This window comes from Phalacrocorax aristotelis, chromosome 1 (assembly GCF_949628215.1).
Source record: "Phalacrocorax aristotelis chromosome 1, bGulAri2.1, whole genome shotgun sequence".
In the NCBI taxonomy this organism is placed as follows: domain Eukaryota; kingdom Metazoa; phylum Chordata; class Aves; order Suliformes; family Phalacrocoracidae; genus Phalacrocorax; species Phalacrocorax aristotelis.
The window spans coordinates 82,386,523-82,405,631 of NC_134276.1; the positions used below are offsets into that span (position 1 = coordinate 82,386,523).

At 47.0% G+C, this 19,109-nt stretch overlaps 1 protein-coding gene across 2 annotated transcripts in view; it reads right to left on the bottom strand.

Moving 5' to 3' along the window:
* The window catches only part of ARHGAP6 (Rho GTPase activating protein 6), a 342,719-nt gene extending 330,588 nt beyond the window's left edge, over positions 1–12,131 (bottom strand). The window contains exon 1 of one of the 2 annotated variants that reach the window (XM_075095440.1): positions 11,203–12,131. In XM_075095440.1, the coding sequence (XP_074951541.1) occupies positions 11,203–11,712 (510 nt within the window). In that variant the 5' untranslated portion in view covers positions 11,713–12,131. The remainder of the gene's footprint in view (positions 1–11,202) is intronic. The other variant, XM_075095462.1, reaches the window with a different exon arrangement.
* Positions 12,132–19,109: the final 6,978 nt, after the last annotated feature.

A 19,109-nucleotide genomic window follows, 5' to 3' on the forward strand; every position in this document is an offset into this window, starting at 1 on the left:
TGAGGCTTTTTTGAAATTTTACTGACATCTTTAAAAAATACCACTCTGCCTTTCACTGCATCTGTGAGGCACCAGCAGCGTAGCTGCAATGTAACGGTAGGGTATGCCTCACAGAGTATTAGCGCAGCAACAACTTTGGAGAATGATGCAGTGAAAGAAATCACTCTTCGTGTAAGCATGCTTCAGATGTTGACACTGGAGAGCATCATACTTTCTGCAGTAACCTATCAACTTCTGTTTGGTTGAAGGAATGCTGTAGCACAAGGGAAGAGCAGTTTTCATTCTACTGTGGAAAGAAATGATACTCAGAGTCACAGAATCACAGTAAAAAATAGGTCAGAAGTGACCTCTGAAGGTTGTCTGGTCCAATCTCCTGCTCAAAGCAGGGTCAGCTTCAAAGTTTAACCAGGTTCCTTGGGGCCTTGTCCTGTCAAGGGTTGGAAATTTCCAAGGACAGACATTCCAGAGCCTCTTTGGGCAACGCATTTCAATACTTAACCACTCCTGCTGTGAATGTTTTTTTCCCTTAGATCTAGTGAAAATTCCTTTTGTTGCAACTTGCAACTATCATGCAACTCTGGGAACACCCATCTCCATCTTCTCCTTAGCACCCACCCAGGTAGTGAAAGTGGAATTATATCCCCCCTTATTCTTCTCCAGGCTGAAACAAATCTCAGCCTTTCCTTGCACATTAAGCACTCTCATCCCCTAACTGCCTTGATGGCCCTCCATTCCACTTGCTCCAGCATGTCAGCACCTTCTTTGCCCAAGACGTGGACTCACAAGGGCCGAGCCACTTCCCTTGGCCTGCCAGTTACCTTTCTGCCTATACAACACAGTAAGCAGTCATTTTGTTCTCCACATTACGTGCCTTCCCCCACTCACTAACGTATCTATCTGGTTTTCCTCCGATCCATGTCAGACGGTGTAATTTAGCTGCATTTGGGCTAGAAAAAAGGCGGGAAGCTCTGTTACATAGTTCAAGAAAGAAAGTATGCTCAGCTGTTACATTCACCCTGCCTCTGTTGAGGAGAGGTTTATGAAACAGAAAGGCCTTTCTCCGACCCTTGACAAAGCACGGTGTTTGCTCAGACCTCAAGCAGAGAAAAGGGGCAAGAAGCATTTTGGACAGTGAACCAGAGATTTTTCAAATATGCAAATGTACTAATATAAATCTTACTAAATATTCTACTAAAAAGTTGCTTTAAAACCCTCCACATAGGTTGACTGCTAATTATATCACATGCCTTTAGTGAATACAGAATTAAGGCGCATTATCCCTGGGAAAAAAGTAAAACTTCTGATTGTTTATCTAAGTAATATGGCTGCCTAATTCTCCCAGCTGGCTACGGTTTGGTACCCGCTCTCTAACACAGGCCACTTTGTATAGTTTGTAAACACACTGTCCCCTTCTGAAGACGTATGAGACGTGTCCCCATGGCGTGCTGCTACAAGAGCTGTCACTAGAGAGAGAGACACGAACACATGCTTGAGAAACAGTAGTGAAGCAATGAGCAAAAGGCACACCATATTTTGTCAGCAGGAATGTTATGAAATAGCCACAAGAAAACTCAACCATATTGTTCTAATTTAGGATAGAGTAGATAGGGTCTTATTTTGGAGCATGAAAATGTAATCTATCCCAGTCTCTCTTTCCCCACCGCCCCTTTCAAGTAACAGCCTGCCCTGTCATCCACATTAAATTAACAGCTAAACATAGTTGACTTCCAACCAGGATGTTACAAGGATTTAGCCTTCCTATATACACATACACTTACAAAAGAAATTGTGGTAATGAGATTGAGATCAAAATATTGCCCAGAATCCTTTTAAAATCAAGAGCAGAGAAAAGAGAAGAGGGATTTCTTTATGATTTAAGAGGATAAATATGATACGTACGATGAAAACAACAACATTTGAGAAGTTATAGCAGATGTGTTAATCCGCGTGCTTTAGCTTCAAATTCTCCCATTTCACATAAGTGTCAGCTTGTCACAGAGCTTGATGGCACTGTATAAAGAAACAACTGCATATCTTCTAAAAACAGAAGATGGTGAGATCTCTTGGACAGTTTGCCCAAAGACTCTATTGTGCCTAAGCTCTTATGGGAATACAATTCAGAAAGGTTTATTCAATAAATTAAAAGAAATACCTCCTACGGGAAGCAAAAGACATAACAGAATGAAAAACATTTCCTGTACGAGGAATATTTTTAGATTTTTAGAGAGAGAGGCAAATGAAAACTGAACAGAGCACTGCCAACTGGTTTCTCACCACATTACTCTCAGTAGGGTGCAACTCAACTGAAATTACCCTTTAGAGAAAAAGGAAAAAGACAGTGCTCAAAATTATCTTGCCATATTACAACAGTGACAGAAAACAAAGGGATAAAGCAGATAAAACCTGAAAACAGCAATGGAAAAATTGTATTAGTCCTCCTCTTGCAAAACCAGTTATAGATGGTCAGTGGAGGTACAGTCCCATCACTGAAAATCAAATCCAGGAAGCCAGTCCTTTGGAGAAGCATGACTCTGAGGCAGTGCAAAAGTAATTGTAATCACACTATAAAAAAAAATTCATTTGTTAGCGAAGTCTGTATCATACTCTGTACTTTGCTGAACTCCATTTGTCCATTTACAAGACAAATCTTTTATGAGAAAAAAAAGACTCATTAACATTTGACTTGGCCAATCCAAATAATAGGCTGCAGCTACAGTAAAGCATCTTTGATTTTGGTATGAACTTCAGGTGATGAAAGCAAGAAAAAGACACATTATCTTCCTTTTTAATGTTCGGCATGGAGGATAAGTGAAGATACACAGAACAAGGACAACTAGAGATGGATAAAAGACAAGCCCAACCTGAAAAGGTCTGAATGCATGGAACAGCGGAGAAAAAAGAAAAGCAAGATCTACCCCAAGTCCTAGCAGGTTCTCAGCAGCCGCAGGGAGTTTCTGCCTGGGACTGAGCACTCATGTGCACCCTCACTAAGTGGGATGCTCAAAAAGCTCTTTCCGACCTTACGTTGTCAAAGAGTCCTCATGGAGAAATACCGTAAATCAGAAAGTCTTTGCTTTGAGAGGATACACAAGAGAGCAAGGAGGAAGATCCAGAAAAGACAGTTCTGGTTTCACAACTTGGGAGGCTGATGCAAGCTGTTCCCATAGCCAGCATTGTGAGGACGATGACCCAGGGATAAGAGCTTTAGAGTGGGAAACTGGTGTTTGTATTTGCAGGCCAGAGGCACAGTACCTAACCTACTTAGCTCCCAAAACATGAACATGTGGTACCCGACATCTGGTTCCAGTACGACAATGTGGCAATCGTCAACCACTGGAAGCTCATCAAATCCTTCAGAAACACTCTTAACTCTCCCAGGGATTTAATAACTCCTTGCTGACAACCAGAGCAGAACAGACGTGTAACTTGAAATAGCCAGTCTGTACACATCTAGGAAAAGCTGAAACTCAACCAAAGAGCCTGTGCATACACTTCCATTGCTATGTATTATTGCTACAGGATAAGAACAGATGAAAAATAAAAGCAATTATTTTGAAAAAACACAGCTTAAAGATCTGCACAAAACAAGAGATAAAAAAGTTTTAGAGAGAAGTAAAATTCTAGGACTGAATGACAACTAAAGGCTTTGCTTCCTACCTGAGACTCTGTTTTGACTATTAGTGTTCACCTGCCAACAGTAAAGCACGCACTTGAGTGCTCTGTCAGACTGAAGTCTGAGAGCTCAGTACCTTGCAAAATTGGACGATGAGTTGCAATGTCAAATTCCAATGAAGTCCCTTACCTCCCTATTGCCCCCCTTCCAGTTTCCATAAGCTGAATGGAATATTTGGCCTCTTCTCCCACCATCCAGATGCCTGGTTCAGTTAAAAAATCGTGTAACCTAAAATGTACAAAAGCTATGTTTTAAAACCTCAGCTTATTTCCAGTGACCCTTACATTCTCAAATACTACACGACATAGCCAGAAAATCAAATATGAGCAGGATTGTATCATGTTTAATGAGACTAAGATAGTATTGCCATTATAACCTTCATTTTCCATACATTTTTACATTAAGATTTCAACTCTGCAACTCTGACGCTGAAACAATCTAGTTACTACTATCCTAGCATGAGCGTTCAGCCCTACTTGCTCAGAACTCCCTGCTGGTTTCCATTACGATATTTACATCTGGAAGTAAAAAAAAAGGGGGGAAAAAAGTGCTTAATACCTATATGCTTATACAGCCACAACACCGCAGAAGAGTGAAGAGAAACTCCCGAAAAGTTCTCCACCTGCAAATTGTCACAGCTGTAGTTCTTGTCATACAAAAGAGCCTGCAAAGCTAATTGTCCCGCAAGTCTATCATGAAGTCAAGACAGCAGTCTGGGTTGTTGATATTTTAGAGGCTGCTCAAAATTACTTTTCAGTCTCGTTTCTATTATTTTCACCAGTTCCTTCCCCGTTACTTCAGCAGTGCACACTCAGGGAGAATTCTGACTGTCCTAGCTGTCAACTTCCATATTTTCACCAAATGTCTTCAGAAGTAATTTAGTTGGGAATGGGAAGAGTGAATTTGCCAAATTCAGAAATGTTGACTATATTTAGTTACTTTTAATGGCATTCCTCTTCATATGAGACCCACAACATCTCTGCTCACCAAATTTTGCAACTACGGAACTCTCATGGCATTGAATGGAATGGACTTAGGCTGAAACTAATCTGTGTGTCTAGTATTTTAGGGTGTCTTAAGAAGGAAAATAAAGCAGAACAGTTCAGTAGTAAATATCAACACACAACGTTTTTTACTTTAAAAAAACAAAACCTTCCAAAATACAGTTCTCACACATCTCATTAAAATGTCCCCCTCAAAGGGAAAAATGCAACTTAGCAATTTTGGGGATGGGGGAGTGTCCATTTTTTAAAATGTTTGGAGGAAGAACAAAATAACAAGGTGAGAAAAAGCCTTTTAAACACGCTAGACCCCCATTTTGCGTCCCGGACAGTTAATCAGGGCTCTACAGGGGAATATATTCAAACATCTCTTCCATCCACATAGAAAAATGTTTGGGCTAGGTATCAAGGTGCCTAAGGGTAACAGTGAGCTCACATTTAACTTCGGCTATGTATCACTCTTCAGAGATTGTTACGGCAAAGAGATCAGCTAGTGCTGATGGCAATTTAATACATTCCCTGTGATTCCTTCCCAAAGACGACATATTTTCCATCTGATGGGGAAACAATTCTGGAGCATCTCATTGTAACGAGCCACACAACAAACACAGCCAAATGCAGAAGCAATAAAGTCAAAAACCTGAGGCCAAGAGCTCAGCAAAGATAAAGCCTGTAAGACTGTGGCAAGTGGACGGCGACAAATATGACATTGTCACAAGAGACTACATCTTGAGGAGGTAATCCATTAAAATATTTGCATGTGTTAAATTAGTTTGTCAGGGAGTACCAACCTTTAGACAATGTGAACTACTACAGCCTTCAGTGGTACAGCCTTATTGCCAGTTCCAAGTGCAGCAGCTTTGTTTTAACACCTCGAAAGCTTCAGCTTAACCCCTTGTCTGACAAATATGCTGTTACATCAACACCACTTGAAATGCAATGCCTAGTGAAAACTGGGGGGAAGGATCTCTTCACTTACATATCTCATCTGAGATCTTTTGAAAGTGATGCAGTGTGTGTATATATCTATTTCATGTTTTCTTCATTCATTGTAAGGAATAGGAGAAAACTGCCTTCTTTTCTGTAGGTAACCTACAAGTTTCAGAACATGTGTCAATCATTGCTTACAAGTTGAATAAGGGAAGGAAAAATAATGAAAAGCTCTTCCTCCTCTAAATTTACAATTAAGAAGTTCTGCTCCTGCCAGCTGATTACGCGATCAGTCCTTTCTCTCTCCAAAACAACTTGTCCCACTAATCTCAAAGAAAAGTATTCATTTCAAGCACCCAAAGATATACATCCATATGGGAATGTAACCTCTCTGTTTGCCCAGTTTTTAAGAATTTTGCTTTACCCTTTATCTTTGAAAGTATTTCTCTTGTATGTCCTTCCATCAGCATAGTTTTGAAGCAAGGACTGGCGGAAAAAAAAAAGCAGAAAGAAGTAAGCTAACCACTCACAGTAACTTGGAAAAAAAAAGGGTTAAAATTCATTTGCAAAAAACAGTGATGCTCAGGAGGAAACTTTAGCAAGCAAGGAGATATGGAAAGAGGGAATCTGAGACCGCCTTCCCAACGGATTTAAACTCTTAAAGTATCAGGCAAGTGAATTTACAGAAGCTGACCCCCAAGGCAATTATTAGCTGAAACTGGTGTTGTGAGCGTGCACTACTTCCAACAGCTGTACCCTAAATTATCACTCCATATAACTCAAACAGAAGTTATAAAGTAATTTGGCTAAAGTAATGTTGTTCTGATATTGCAGATGAGCATCTCCAGCCTCCTCGCAGCTAGCCACAGCTTGGCCAGCCGGCAGCTCAGGAGACACCAGGATGACTCCTGGCTTCTCCTCTAACACCTGGTAAGGAACCAGGGCGACCTTCCCTCTCGCACCTTGGGAAACCCTTCACCCCGTTGTGCTTGACAGAAAGCCTCCCTGGGCAAGCAGGCAGGTCGATCGCAGGCTGTGCCAGGAGGAGGAAGACATGAGGAAGGGCTGAGCCAACCACCTGCAGCAACCCGAAGGTGCTGAGGAGCAACTGCAAACTCACGATGGTGCCTCCTGCTTCCCAGCGGCCAGGCACGTGAGTGGTAAGGCTGCAGATATTATGCTACCATTTCCTTATAAACAGCTCTTCCCCAAAAAAACCATATTAACTGGAGATGTTAAAGTTTAATTAGTCAATAACACACAAAGTATGACCGCAAAATAATCAGGCCATATAAATTTAAGTGTGTAGATTTGGTTTATCATGATAAAGATTACTCAGATACATTCATGCAATTTGCCATATTTTTTATACACACGCTGGGGCCTTCCATTGCCATCTTTAGGACAGAAGAATAAGCAAAAGAATCAATGCAACTTGAGACTTCACACAGATCTATTTGTTTTGAGCTATTTTGGACTTTTCACCTGGCAAACATTCCAGTCAGTCACTGTAAGCATCCTTAACTTGTGTGGGACTACTCACGTACTTAAGCATAAATGTATGACTAAATGTTGGCAGAATCAAGGCACTATTGTATCTCTACATATTTTACCACCTTTTTCCATTATATTTAGTTCACTTAGAGAGTCACCCAACCTTATGAAACACTTAATGAAAGCACAATAGTCATAACAGACTTAATTTTGTAAGTGAAAGTGAATTTTCTTTAAGGAAAGTGGCTTAAAACGACAGCTGAGATCCAATGGGAATTAAGGATGAATGCTTTTTTCCCTTGTTAAAAAATCCCCCTCAGCTTCGCTCTGCTGAAACCACTGGTAATTTCACTGATTTCCACAGACCCAGGAACAGGTTTTTTATTTAAGCAGCTTCTATGCGAGCAGATAATAGACAGGGGAAAGAATGCTTGTCAGCAAAGTAAAGCTCTACTAAAAATAATCTTTACAACTGTAAAATATTCTTGTGAATAAAATTACATGCCAATAAAGAAGAGCCAGATCATCTGGGAGCAAGAGACGCCACTGTCACATGACGCTTCACATCCAAAATCTGTGGACCCAAGAATATAGGCCTAACACCTTTCCTTGTGTAAAGCCTCTCAGTGTGACCTGCTGCTGAAACTGGAAATGCCCTGTGCACTCTGGCATTCCATTAAAAATGATGTACAAACGGCCACTTGAACTGAGCCTTTCCATCCCTAGGCCAGCAGACAGGGCTGTGGTATAAAATGCTGAAGTCAAAAAACTACAATAAAAAGAAGGTAAAACAAACAAACCACCCTTCTCCTGGCCTCATATCAAAGCTATTTTGGGCATTTTGGCCTCATATACAGAAACTGCAGATCAGCTGGTAAGGGAGTGCTCAGTGCTGCCTTCAAAATCTGAATACAGCGGGGCCAGGTGCTCTGACCCCTGCAGCCCCAAAGCACCGGGCTGCCCACGGGCGGGATTCGCACAGCTCACGTTCCAGCATGTGCTGCAAAACCGCATCTTCACCACATCCCTCTAGGCGCCAGCGCACAGATCCAGCCTGGGACAGGTGAAGGAGGTCCTGCTCAGAAGTTACTATTTTGGGAGGTTCTGAAGAGAAAAATCTCCGTTGCACTTTTACTTCCCTTTACCGCTTTAGAGATTACGGTAGGGGGAAGAAACTAATTCCCACCTATATCTCCGAAAGTACTATTTTTAGTGCATGACCCTGTTACTTGCACAGTGGCTTCAGAGGAATGTTTTCCAAAAAGTGCAATTATATTGAAGATGTTAGAATGAAGGTAAAGAAAACAGGTTTTGTAACGCATATCTCTTTTATTCCCCAGCTAACAGGATGGGAATTTCTAAATATTCAGACTAAAACCCTCCATGCTTATTTTCAGCTTGCAGTTATCTATTCAGTTGTCTTTTACAGCTGAGTAAAATCATTGTCATGATGTACTTCATTTTTCAGGTTGGAAAGAACTGAATGACACATTTCCTATTGAGAATACAATAATTTTGATAATGGGACCTTTTAAAGTTACAATATTATAAATAGTTATTTCCTTTTCACCCACTAAAATGTGTTTTTTTCACCTTCTCAAGCGCACTTGCTTTGCCACAGCTAGGGTGAAGCCCCAGAGATCCAGGATCCTTCGCTTCCTGAAAACTGAACAAGTCTTTTTCCAGTAAAGACTAAATAGGAAGCAAGCAACTAAATCCTTCATGAACGACGCTGGTTTATGATAAAACCAAACTGAACGAACATTAGGATTCATGCCTGCAATAAGAGGGGGAATACGATCAAAATTATGTACGCGCAGTTTCATTTAAAATATAGATTTAAACCATTTATATGCGTCATTGCTGATCGTTGTAACTAAATTAATACTTATATAACGCCTTGCAAAACAGAAGGTATCAGGCTCCCACAGATTCCCAGCGACGACGCTGATTTGCCGCAGCAGCCTGCCTTTGAGGTGCAGCACACCCTGCCCCGCCATCGCAGCCCCACCACCGTGACTGCTGGGACGACGACTGCAATGACACTCGTGCCCAACCGAGGGCTTATGGAGGCCCAGCCACCTGCCCAGCCCGGCCACGGGGACCCAGCACAGAGACATGGGTGCTCGCTTGTCCTGGCAGCACTGGCCTCAGACATTCACAAAATTGTTCCCTTACATCAGAATCGCATGTTGGGTTGTTTTTTTTTTTCCCTAATATAAAGGTGATTTTGTTTTTTTAAACATATGTACTGGTTACTCTAAAAATCAGGCTTCATCAATAGGAAAGATGCCTCCAAAAGACAAGATTGCGCTTTGTTAGCGTAAACACCCATTTCTTAAATGTATGAAAGATACTTTCCCAGGTTCAAATGCCAAGTAAACAACAGTTTGTCACAGAAAGCGCTGTAACATCACATGAAACCTCACTGAATCAGATTTAACTATAAACGACATCAGTGTAACGCAATCACGTTATTCGCAATATAACCCCTCCCCGCCCAGAGTAAGGTTTGACTATTTAAAAGCGCTAGATGCACACCACGGCAGGAAAAATAATCGTACTTTTGAACTTGCAGTCTCAAGGTGTGCTGTGCTACATGGTTTGACAACATACAGACCTGCAAAACCCGCCAGGTGAACTAACCCTTACACGCCCCGAGTGTCCGACACCTTCGCGTGGATTCAGTGAAAACAGGGAGACCCGCTTAAAGTGGGTCAGAGCACGTGCTCCGAGTCTGGGACGCAGTCCAGAAACTCCGCACAGGAAATCTTATGTATCTTATACTTTTTGATGTTCCTTCTCAAACCGTAAGTGGATAAGCAGCCAACTTACTCTTAATTAGTGTGAGCATCTAAAGGTCATTGCCCACTGTCTCACTGGAGGTTTTTTGTCACTGACACTGCAACTCCCACACAGTTCTTGGAAATCATGAATCTTTAATTATCTTAGAACTGAAGCATTGAGATGAAATATTGCTAAGAGTAACTTCTGATCACAAGACTTAATAATAACCCATTTTTGAAAACTGCTGAAAACCTTCATTGCCTCTTCCAACATTAGCCTGAAGTCACCCCCTGGGTGCTGACACTCCCTCCCAACCGGCAGATATTGACAGCTTTTATGCCCCAAGCTAGCAGGAGGACGCAGGGTCTCGTTCAGGGTGCGAGGCAGGCTTTGCCCTTAAAGCTGCTTGTGGTAATCTTGGGATGGTGCCTGGTTTGGCTTTGGATCCCACATCACTGTGTAAGGTAACGATTTTTCAAGGACTTCTGCATCCCACTGAAACTATGGGGCTGTTTTGTTGACAAACCTAGTTAGTATTGGCTACTCATAATAAATACATCTGAAATGGAAGTGGCAATAAACCGAAAAGGCTGCCTTCCGACCCCAACCCGAAAGCTCCAGGAGGGACTGCTAAGCGGTTAAGCAGGAAACCTAAACACCACAAAGAGGACGAAGAATTTCTCCAAACAGAAAATTTCTTCTCCCGCTGCAACGGGCTGTGCATAACCAGCTCGCCGAGCAATCGCTATCAAGAAACAATGGCACATTCTTTGAATACAATCGTCCAGATGGTACGATAGCTGCAGCCCAACACCGACGACATCCAAGTTAAACGGATAAATATTTGCATTGCAAAGTTGGGTTTGTCTTGGAATAGGATCGCTCCTCATGTGGTTTTGACACATGTGTGCTGTCAAATAAATCACAGATCACTGGGCGTGCACATTAAAAACAATTTGTCTATCTCTTTAGAAGCCATCGCATACTTCGGTTTACGAGGTGTGAAACTGGGAGGGGGAAGGTTTTACATGCCCGGGACAACTACAGACGGAACCCGTCGAGGGAACGCCAGACGCCGCCGTCCGTCCGTCCGTCCCGCCACCGCCGCGGCTCCCCGCGCCCGGCGCTAACACGCGTGCCCCTTTCCCACGGCGGCCTCGACGGCACCGCGGCCACCGCCCGGGGCCGCGGCCGGCCGGCCGTCCCGCTGTCACGCACCCACCGCCGCGGGGGGACCGCCACGTCCCGGGGCTCCGAGGGGCCGGGGCGCCGCACGGCGGGGGCCGGTGCCCGTCCCCGGGGGCCGGGCGCTCCTACCTCGGATTTCCACACGACGTAGGCGGCGGGGCGAGGCCCGGGCGGCGAGGGCTGCCCCTTCCTCTGCTGCAGCCAGCGGCGGGGCGAGGAGAAGATGCTGTTGGCGGGGCCGGCGGGGCCGCTGAGCGCCGAGGCCGACGGGGTCCGCGCCAGGAAGGGCAGCTCCCAGCCGGGGCTCCGCTTCCCGCGGGGGCTCTCCTCGTCGAAGAGGGCGCTGCCCGGCGGCGACCGCTCCAGCGGGGTGCTGGGGGTGGAGAAGGAAGCGCCGGGGGTCGGCGGGGCGCCCCGGGGTCGGCGGCGCTCCCCGGGGGGGCTGCCGGCGCCCCGCACCCGCGGCGCCCGGCCCGCGCCCTCCCCGTCCTCCCGGCCGCCGCCGATGATGGCCGGGTCGAGGCTGCGCGTCTGGCGGAGCCTCCGCTTGGAGAGGCTTTTGGCGGCGGGCGCGGCGGCGGCGGCGGCGGCCGGGGAGGAGCAGGAGAAGACGCTGCTCAGCAGGCTCTGCGCCGACATCGCGGCGGCCGCTGCCCAGGGCACGGCGGGGGCGGCCGGGGGTCCCAGGCTCTCGCTGCCTCCTCTGCCTCCGGCCCCCCGCCGCGGCGGCGCGGAGCGGCGCGGCTCGCGGCGCGCCCCCCGCGCCCAGGCTCAGCCCCCGGCGGCGCGGCCCGACGGCGGCACCGGGGGGCTCATGGCGGCGTCCGGCGCTGCGGCTGCTCCGGGGCTGCCGCCGCCGCCGCCGCGGTCACTTTGCTGGGAGGGAGAGGGAGGGAAAGGGAAAAAAAAAAAAGTTACAAGAGAAAAGGGGAGGGAAGGAGGCAGCAGCGGAGCTTTTATCTCGGCTCGCCGCAGCTTGCCAGAGTCACTCCCCCCGCGGCCGCGATGCGCGGGGCAGCCGCTCGCCGCACCCCCCACGCTGCCGGGTCCCCGCTTGGCGGGGTCCGCTTGACCCCCCCACCCTCTCCCCTCCTGCTGTCCCCCGCAGCCCGGACCCACCGCGGGGCGCCCACGTCGGGCTGGGGGCGTCGGGCCGGCAGCCGCGGGGGGCTGGGGGGGTCTGAGGGGCTGCGGGTCCCGGGCCCTGCCCCGGGCGGCCCCGACGGGGCGCTGCGGCCGCGCCGGCACCGCGCCGCGGTTGCCTTTCGGGGAGGGATCGAGCAGCGAGGGACGGTTGTTGTTGTTCGGAGCGATCGTTCCGGAGGCGCAGCCGGGGAAAGCCCCGGGCTGACGCTGCCAAGTCCGGCGTCGCAGCCCTGTCCCGCCGGGCTGCTGGCTGTGGGACCCCCGTGTCCTCCTCCGGGAGAGCTGCTGCCTTCAGGGGAAACTTAGAGCACTAGGGAGGGCTCTGGCAGGGTGCAACACGCGTCTGTAGGGCTGCCGGGACTTCAGCGGATCTCGACCAGCAATTACGTTCCGGCACGAGTCTCGCTTTCCATCCTGTGCCGATTTGTGAAGAGGGTCTTATGTACCTAACCACAGCAAACAGCTGCTTTGAGGCCATGCTCTGCTGCTTTTGCCTGACAGTCTGTGCAGAATATTCCCACGGAGAGGCATGGGGACATGAGCCCCACAGGCAGCATGGGTCACCCAAGACCTCTAACTGTCCTGCTGGGTACCTCGCACCAGCAGAAAAAAGGAGCGGGATCAACGAAGCTAAGCCTCCTCAGGACAAATAACTAAACTTGTCTGATCCACTGTAGAGACTTTCTCTGCTCTTGTCTCCAAGCATAAGCAAGGAAACATTTGTCGGGAGAAAGGAACAAACTTGGGAAAGCCAAAATGGTAAAGAAACGCAGGAACGGGACGCTCGCAGGGGAAGAATACCACACAGCCCCACGAAGGCTGGCAGGCAGCCAGCCAGCTCTTTCCCCACCTGGAGAGAAGGAAACTGTCTCTCAGCTGCAGGATCTGACTCCTGCCCCCCTCTCCCAGCTGGGAACGCTGAGTCCTCCCCTCACTGGAAGCAGTTCAATGGCGATGCTTGCCAGGTTCGTTCTGGAGGCCCCACACCATCATTTACTTAGTGTTTCAATGTTACTAACCTGCAGCTAACCATCAGCTTCACGGGTGAGTTCCGATCTGTTGCTTTGTTGTCAGCAAGGGATACAGCCATTACATTTTTTGAGATGAAAAGCAAAACACACAACCCCAAATCCTGTTTTGCTTCCAGACCTATACTTTTATTTATGGAGGGAGTGGAAGACGCCTAAGAACAGACTAGCTAAGAGCTCAAGTGCAAGTCTTGTATCTCCCCTGTCTCAGATGAAATCACCATCAGACTACCGATTCCATGAGACCTAAGCATCCTTCTTTTGACCTGAGACACCACCAGCTCCACAGTCTCCCCAAAAGTATCGCAGGCAACTCTTAAAATTCCTTAGAAAAAAAATTGGCAATTTTGAATAAAAAGCACTTGAGCATAACACACAGGTTATTTTCTCCTCATGCTGCATTTTCTCCTCCAGCCCTAGTGCAGGGTGTTCTCCCAGGCATCCTGGAGCGCATGCAGGTAAGTGCTCCTTTGCAGCATTTTCTAGTTTCATCAATAGAGGGAGTAGATAGTTCTTTCCTTTGTGGCATTATTTAAGGTTCATGAAGAGAAACAGCACGCTAGCCCATCCACTTTCAAAGGGAGATGTTCTGATTCCATGTAATGTTTCCAAATGGGAGTTTCTCTCTTTTTTTTTTTTTTTTTGTCTTTCGTCTGAAAAGGAGCTTTCCCCCCTTAGTTCAATAAAACTGCCCAATTCGAAAGCCTGCTAGTTCCTCCACAGCTAAGGTTGCAGCTGTTTCTGTTTAAACCTTCATTTTGCCTCCTCATTAATGCCTTCAATAAGGTCTCATGCTTGAGATGAAAGAGAAGGTCTGAAGCAAAAACGATGATCCGAGTTTGTTTCTGCGGTTCTGTCCCCACGCTAGCAGTTTGGTTGAGGGAGACACGTCTGCAGTGCAGCTCTATAGACGTGTGGCTCCAAGCATTCACGGTTTTTTGTCCTCTACAAACATACCATGGGAACATGAAGGGACAGGAAGACACAAGGAAAAAAGGCAGAGGGGGAAATTCAGTGCTGTAATCACATGAGGAGCAGACAGGACAATCACGCCTGCCTCTAAAATCTGCTGGAAACGGTTGCTGCCGTTCTCCGTAGGGTGATTTCACCCGCTTTGAAGAGCTGATACTCTTGGGCACAGGCAGCTGCCAGCAGGCAAACCTCCAAATGCAGACTCAGACCCTTACACGCCGCGCACAGAACCTGTGAAAGGAGACGGAAACGATAAGATAAGTGCAACACTAGAATCATACGCCAGTTTAGAAGCAACCACTCTAAATGAAGTGGGAGCACAGCATTCTTATTTCCACTACTTTAGCTCAGGTATTACTGTTGCCCAGCTGGTTTTCTCCATGAGAACCCTCATGAAAAATTGGAGTATAGTTTTCATGAGACACAGACCCTGAGAATCATCACAGCTGCAATTCAGTGAGTAAATACAGCATATGCACAGAGAAGCTTCGTGTAGACAGCTTTACTACCTGTCTTAGCTGCTGTCTGTATCTTTGGGGAGCAACAGCAGTATAAGCACTTGCTGATTATTTTTTAAGTTGCTGTTTATGATCGCTGTGAACTGCATTATTGTGAGACCTGGCAGCACCACCCATGCAGTTAGGCTCCGGGGCTCTGGTGGGCACTGTACAAGCACAGAAAAAGACAGTCCTAATCCCCAAACCTTAGAGGTAACCTCCACCCACAAGGTATCGGCTGTGCAGCCTTAATGCAGAGGAATAGAAAGATGATACTAGTTGATCCGATATTGGTCATCAGCCCTTCTCTTCCAAAGCAAAGCTGTTTGTGTAACTGCTGCCCATAAAGTTGCAGTGGTAGTTAAGGAATTGGGCAGTCCTTCCTGGAGCTGGGGGGAAGCAATATAGACAGTGGATGTGCTGACTTCTGGAGCCAGAAGGGCTTTCCTAATAGTTTACATGGTCATATTTTTTTACAGTGAAAGCTTAAACCCAGTGAGGATGTTTATTCTTTGTTCTCTTTGACTGCCCATCGCCACCTTATGCAGGAGTTAGCTGACTTACTGCAACGTGAAAGATCCCTCCTCCGCTTTTCAAGTCTGTATTTCTGAAAGTGAGCAAGGTCAATATGGATCTGTAACACAATAAGAATTCAGAAATGTGGTGATAAAGGTTCCTTAGCTGTCTCCCATGAGGTGAAACAGAAGAGTAATCACCTCAAGTGTATGTATACAAATGCATGCAGTCTAGGTAACAAACAGGAGGAACTGGAGCTCCGTGCCCACTCAGAAGGGTATGACATCATAGGAGTAACTGAAACATGGTGGGACAATTCAAACGACTGGGGGATCGCAATGGATGGTTACAAGCTCTTTCATAAGGACAGGCAAGGTAGAAGAGGTGGAGGAGTTGCACTCTACATCAAGGAACACCTTGAATGTATCAAAGTCAACTATGGTGATTGCAACTGCTCTATCGAAAGCCTCTGGGTTAAAGTCAAAGGGGTCATCTCCAAGCAGGACCTCACAGTGGGCACCTGCTATCGACCTCCTAACCACGACGACGAAGCTGACGAAGTGATATTTGGGGCACTAAAGCAAGCTTCTGGCCAACAGAACCTGATCCTGATGGGTGACTTCAACTACCCAGACATCTGCTGGAAGAACAACACGGCAGCTCACATGTCATCCACCAAGTTCCTGGAATGTATAGAGGACTGTTTCCTGATACAAATGTTAGATGTGCCAACCAGGAAGGAGGCGCTGCTGGACTTGCTATTCCCAAACCGAGAAAGCCTGCTTTGTAACGTCTCGGTTAGTGACAGCCTTGGCTGCAGTGACCACAATATTGTGGAGTTCGGGATCCTGCTGAGTGTGCTGAAGGTCGCCTCTAAGACAAGGATTCTGGATTTTAGAAGAGCAAAGTTCAGTGCACTCAGGGCTCACTTGGGAGGGATTTGATGGGAGGCTTCCATGGAAGACAAAGGAGCTAGTGAGTGCTGGGAATTCTTCAAGAACTCTCTATTGGAAGCACAAAGCCAGTTTATCCCCTACAAAGGAAAGGGAATTAAGCGGAGCAAGAGGCCCCCATGGCTCAACCATGACCTCCTGGGTCTACTCAAATCCAAAAGGGAAGCACACCAGAAATGGAGAAGTGGAGGATTGTCCATCGAGAACTACAAGGGCATAGCCAGAGAGTGCAGAGATGCAGTCAGAAAAGCAAAAGCCCAATTTGAATTGAAACTGGCTGTAGACATAAAAAATAACAAGAAAGGATTCTTTAGACATGTCAACCATAAGGAGAAAAAGAAGGAAAACATAGGCCCACTGTTAAACGGAAAAGGAGAATCAATCACCAATGATGCAGAAAAGGCAGAGGTCCTCAACACCTTCTTCACCTCTGTCTTTACCAACACTGTTGGGTCCCAGGCTTTGGGAACAAAATTGCCGATGGAACCAAACACCGACCCACCATCGGTGAAGGAAGAGTTAGTACATGAATTACTACAGGAGCTTGACCCCCACAAATCAATGGGCCCTGACGCCATCCACCCGAGGGTGTTGAGAGAGCTGGCTGACATCATCGCAAGGCTGCTCTCCATAATCTTTGAGCAGTTGTGGAGAACGGGGGATGTCCCAGAGGACTGCAGGAAGGCAAATGTTACCCCTATCTACAAGAAGGGCTCGAGAGAGGATCCGGATAACTACAGGCCCATCAGCCTTACTTCAATCCCTGGGGACGTTATGGAACGAATCCTCCTGGGGGCCATCAAAAGTCAAATGAAGCACGTGATTGGGAACAGCCAACATGGCTTCACTGAAGGCAGATCGTGCTTGACAAACCTGGTGGCCTTCTACAACAAAGTGACTTGCCTGGTTGACGTGGGGCGGGCGGTGTACATTGTTCAGCTGAACTTCTCCAAGGCCTTTGATACTGTCCCCCACAGCCTCCTCCTGGAGAAATTATTGCGTTATGGCCTAGACAAGTGGTCTGTGCAGTGGGTGGGGAACTGGCTGACAGGCCGCACCCAAAGGGTGGTGGTAAATAGCTCTTTCTCAAACCGGCGTCATGTCACAAGTGGGGTCCCCCAGGGATCGATATTGGGCCCAATGTTATTCAATATCTTTATAAGTGATCTGGATAATGGGATCAAGTGTAGCCTGATGAAGTTTTCAGATGACACCAAGTTGAGTGGGGAAGTAGACACTCCAGAAGGGAGAGCTACTCTGCAGGGAGATCTGGATAGGCTGGAGGAGTGGGCCAGCAAGAACCTTATGAGGTTCAACAAGGAGAAGTGTAAGGTCATGCACCTGGGAAAACATAACCCGGGAGCGCAGCACAGACTGGGATCCACCTGGCTGGAGAGCAGCTCTGTGGAAAGGGACCTGGGGGTCCTGGTGGACAGAAAGCTCAACATGAGCGAACAGTGTGCTGCTGCGGCCAAGAAGGCCAACAGGATGCTGGGTTGCATCAAAAAGGGCATCGCCAGCAGAGAGAAAGAAGTCATCATCCTGCTCTACTCAGCGCTTGTCAGGCCACCCCTGGAGTACTGTGTACAGTTCTGGTCCCCTCCATAAAAAATGATGTGGACAGGCTGGAAGGGGTCCAGAGAAGGGCCACCAAGATGATCAGAGGACTGGGAAGCCTGCCATACAAGGATAGGCTGGGAGAACTGGGTTTGTTCAGCCTTGAGAAAAGGAGGCTCAGAGGGGATCTCATCACCGTGTACCAGTACTTCAGGGGTAGTTACAAAGAAGATGGAGACTCCCTTTTTACATGGAGTCACATGGAGAGGACAAGGGGGGTGGACAAAAGTTGTTCTTGGGGAGATTCCGATTGGACACGAGAGGGAAATTTTTCACAGTGAGGACAGTCACCATTGGAATAATCTCCCCAGGGAAGTGGTTGACTCAGCCACATCAGACACCTTCAAGATTCGTCTGGACAGGGTGCTGGGCCATCTTGTCTAGACTGTGCTCCTCCTATAAAGATTGGGCTAGATGATCCCTGAGGTCCCTTCCAACCTGTGATTCTGTGATTCTGCGATTCTGTGAAATGTTTTGAGGGATGAGTGTATTTGACAGTTATGACTTCCCAGTCATTGGTTTTACTCTGAAATGTCTTCAGTCTTAGCACACAGAGCAGGAATATAGAAGCATTCCCTGGGCATACAGGCATGGTGCTTGGGAAGCCAAAGTTCAGCTGTTGGTAAAACTGGCAAAGGATTTCAAGAGCAACAAAAGCAGCTTCTACCACCACAGTAGCAGCGAAAAAAAAAAAAAACAAGAAAGATGTGGGACCTCTGCTGAAAGCAGCAGGTGACTTAGTGACAACAGACACAGGCAATGCTGATGGTCTAGAGCAGAAGTCTTATGGGGAGCGGCTGAGGGAACTGGAGTTGTTTAGTCTGGAGAAGAGGAGGCTGATGGGAGACCTTATCACTCTCTACAGCTACCTGAAAGGAGGCTGTAACAAGGTGGGTCTTGGTTTCTTCTCCCAAGTTACAAGCAATAGGACGAGAGGAAAAGGCCTCAAGTTGCACCAGGGGAAGTTTAGATTGGATATTAGGAAAAAATTCTTCACTGAAAGGCTTGTCAAACATTGGAACAGGCTGCCCAGGGAAGTGGGTGAGTCACTGTCCCTGGAGGTATTTAAAAGGATGAAGACGTGGCACTTAGGGACATGGTTTAGTGGTGGCATTGGCAGTGCTAGGTTTACAGTTGGACTTGATGAACTTAAGGGTCTTTTCCAGTCTAAATCATTCTATGATTCTATTTAATGCCTTCATTGCCTTGATCTTTGCCAACAAGGTCTTCCATCCCTTTGTTCCTCAAAGAGAAAAGAATCTCTCAATAATGGAAAAGGACTGAGTGAGGGATCTTTTCTTGAGGAT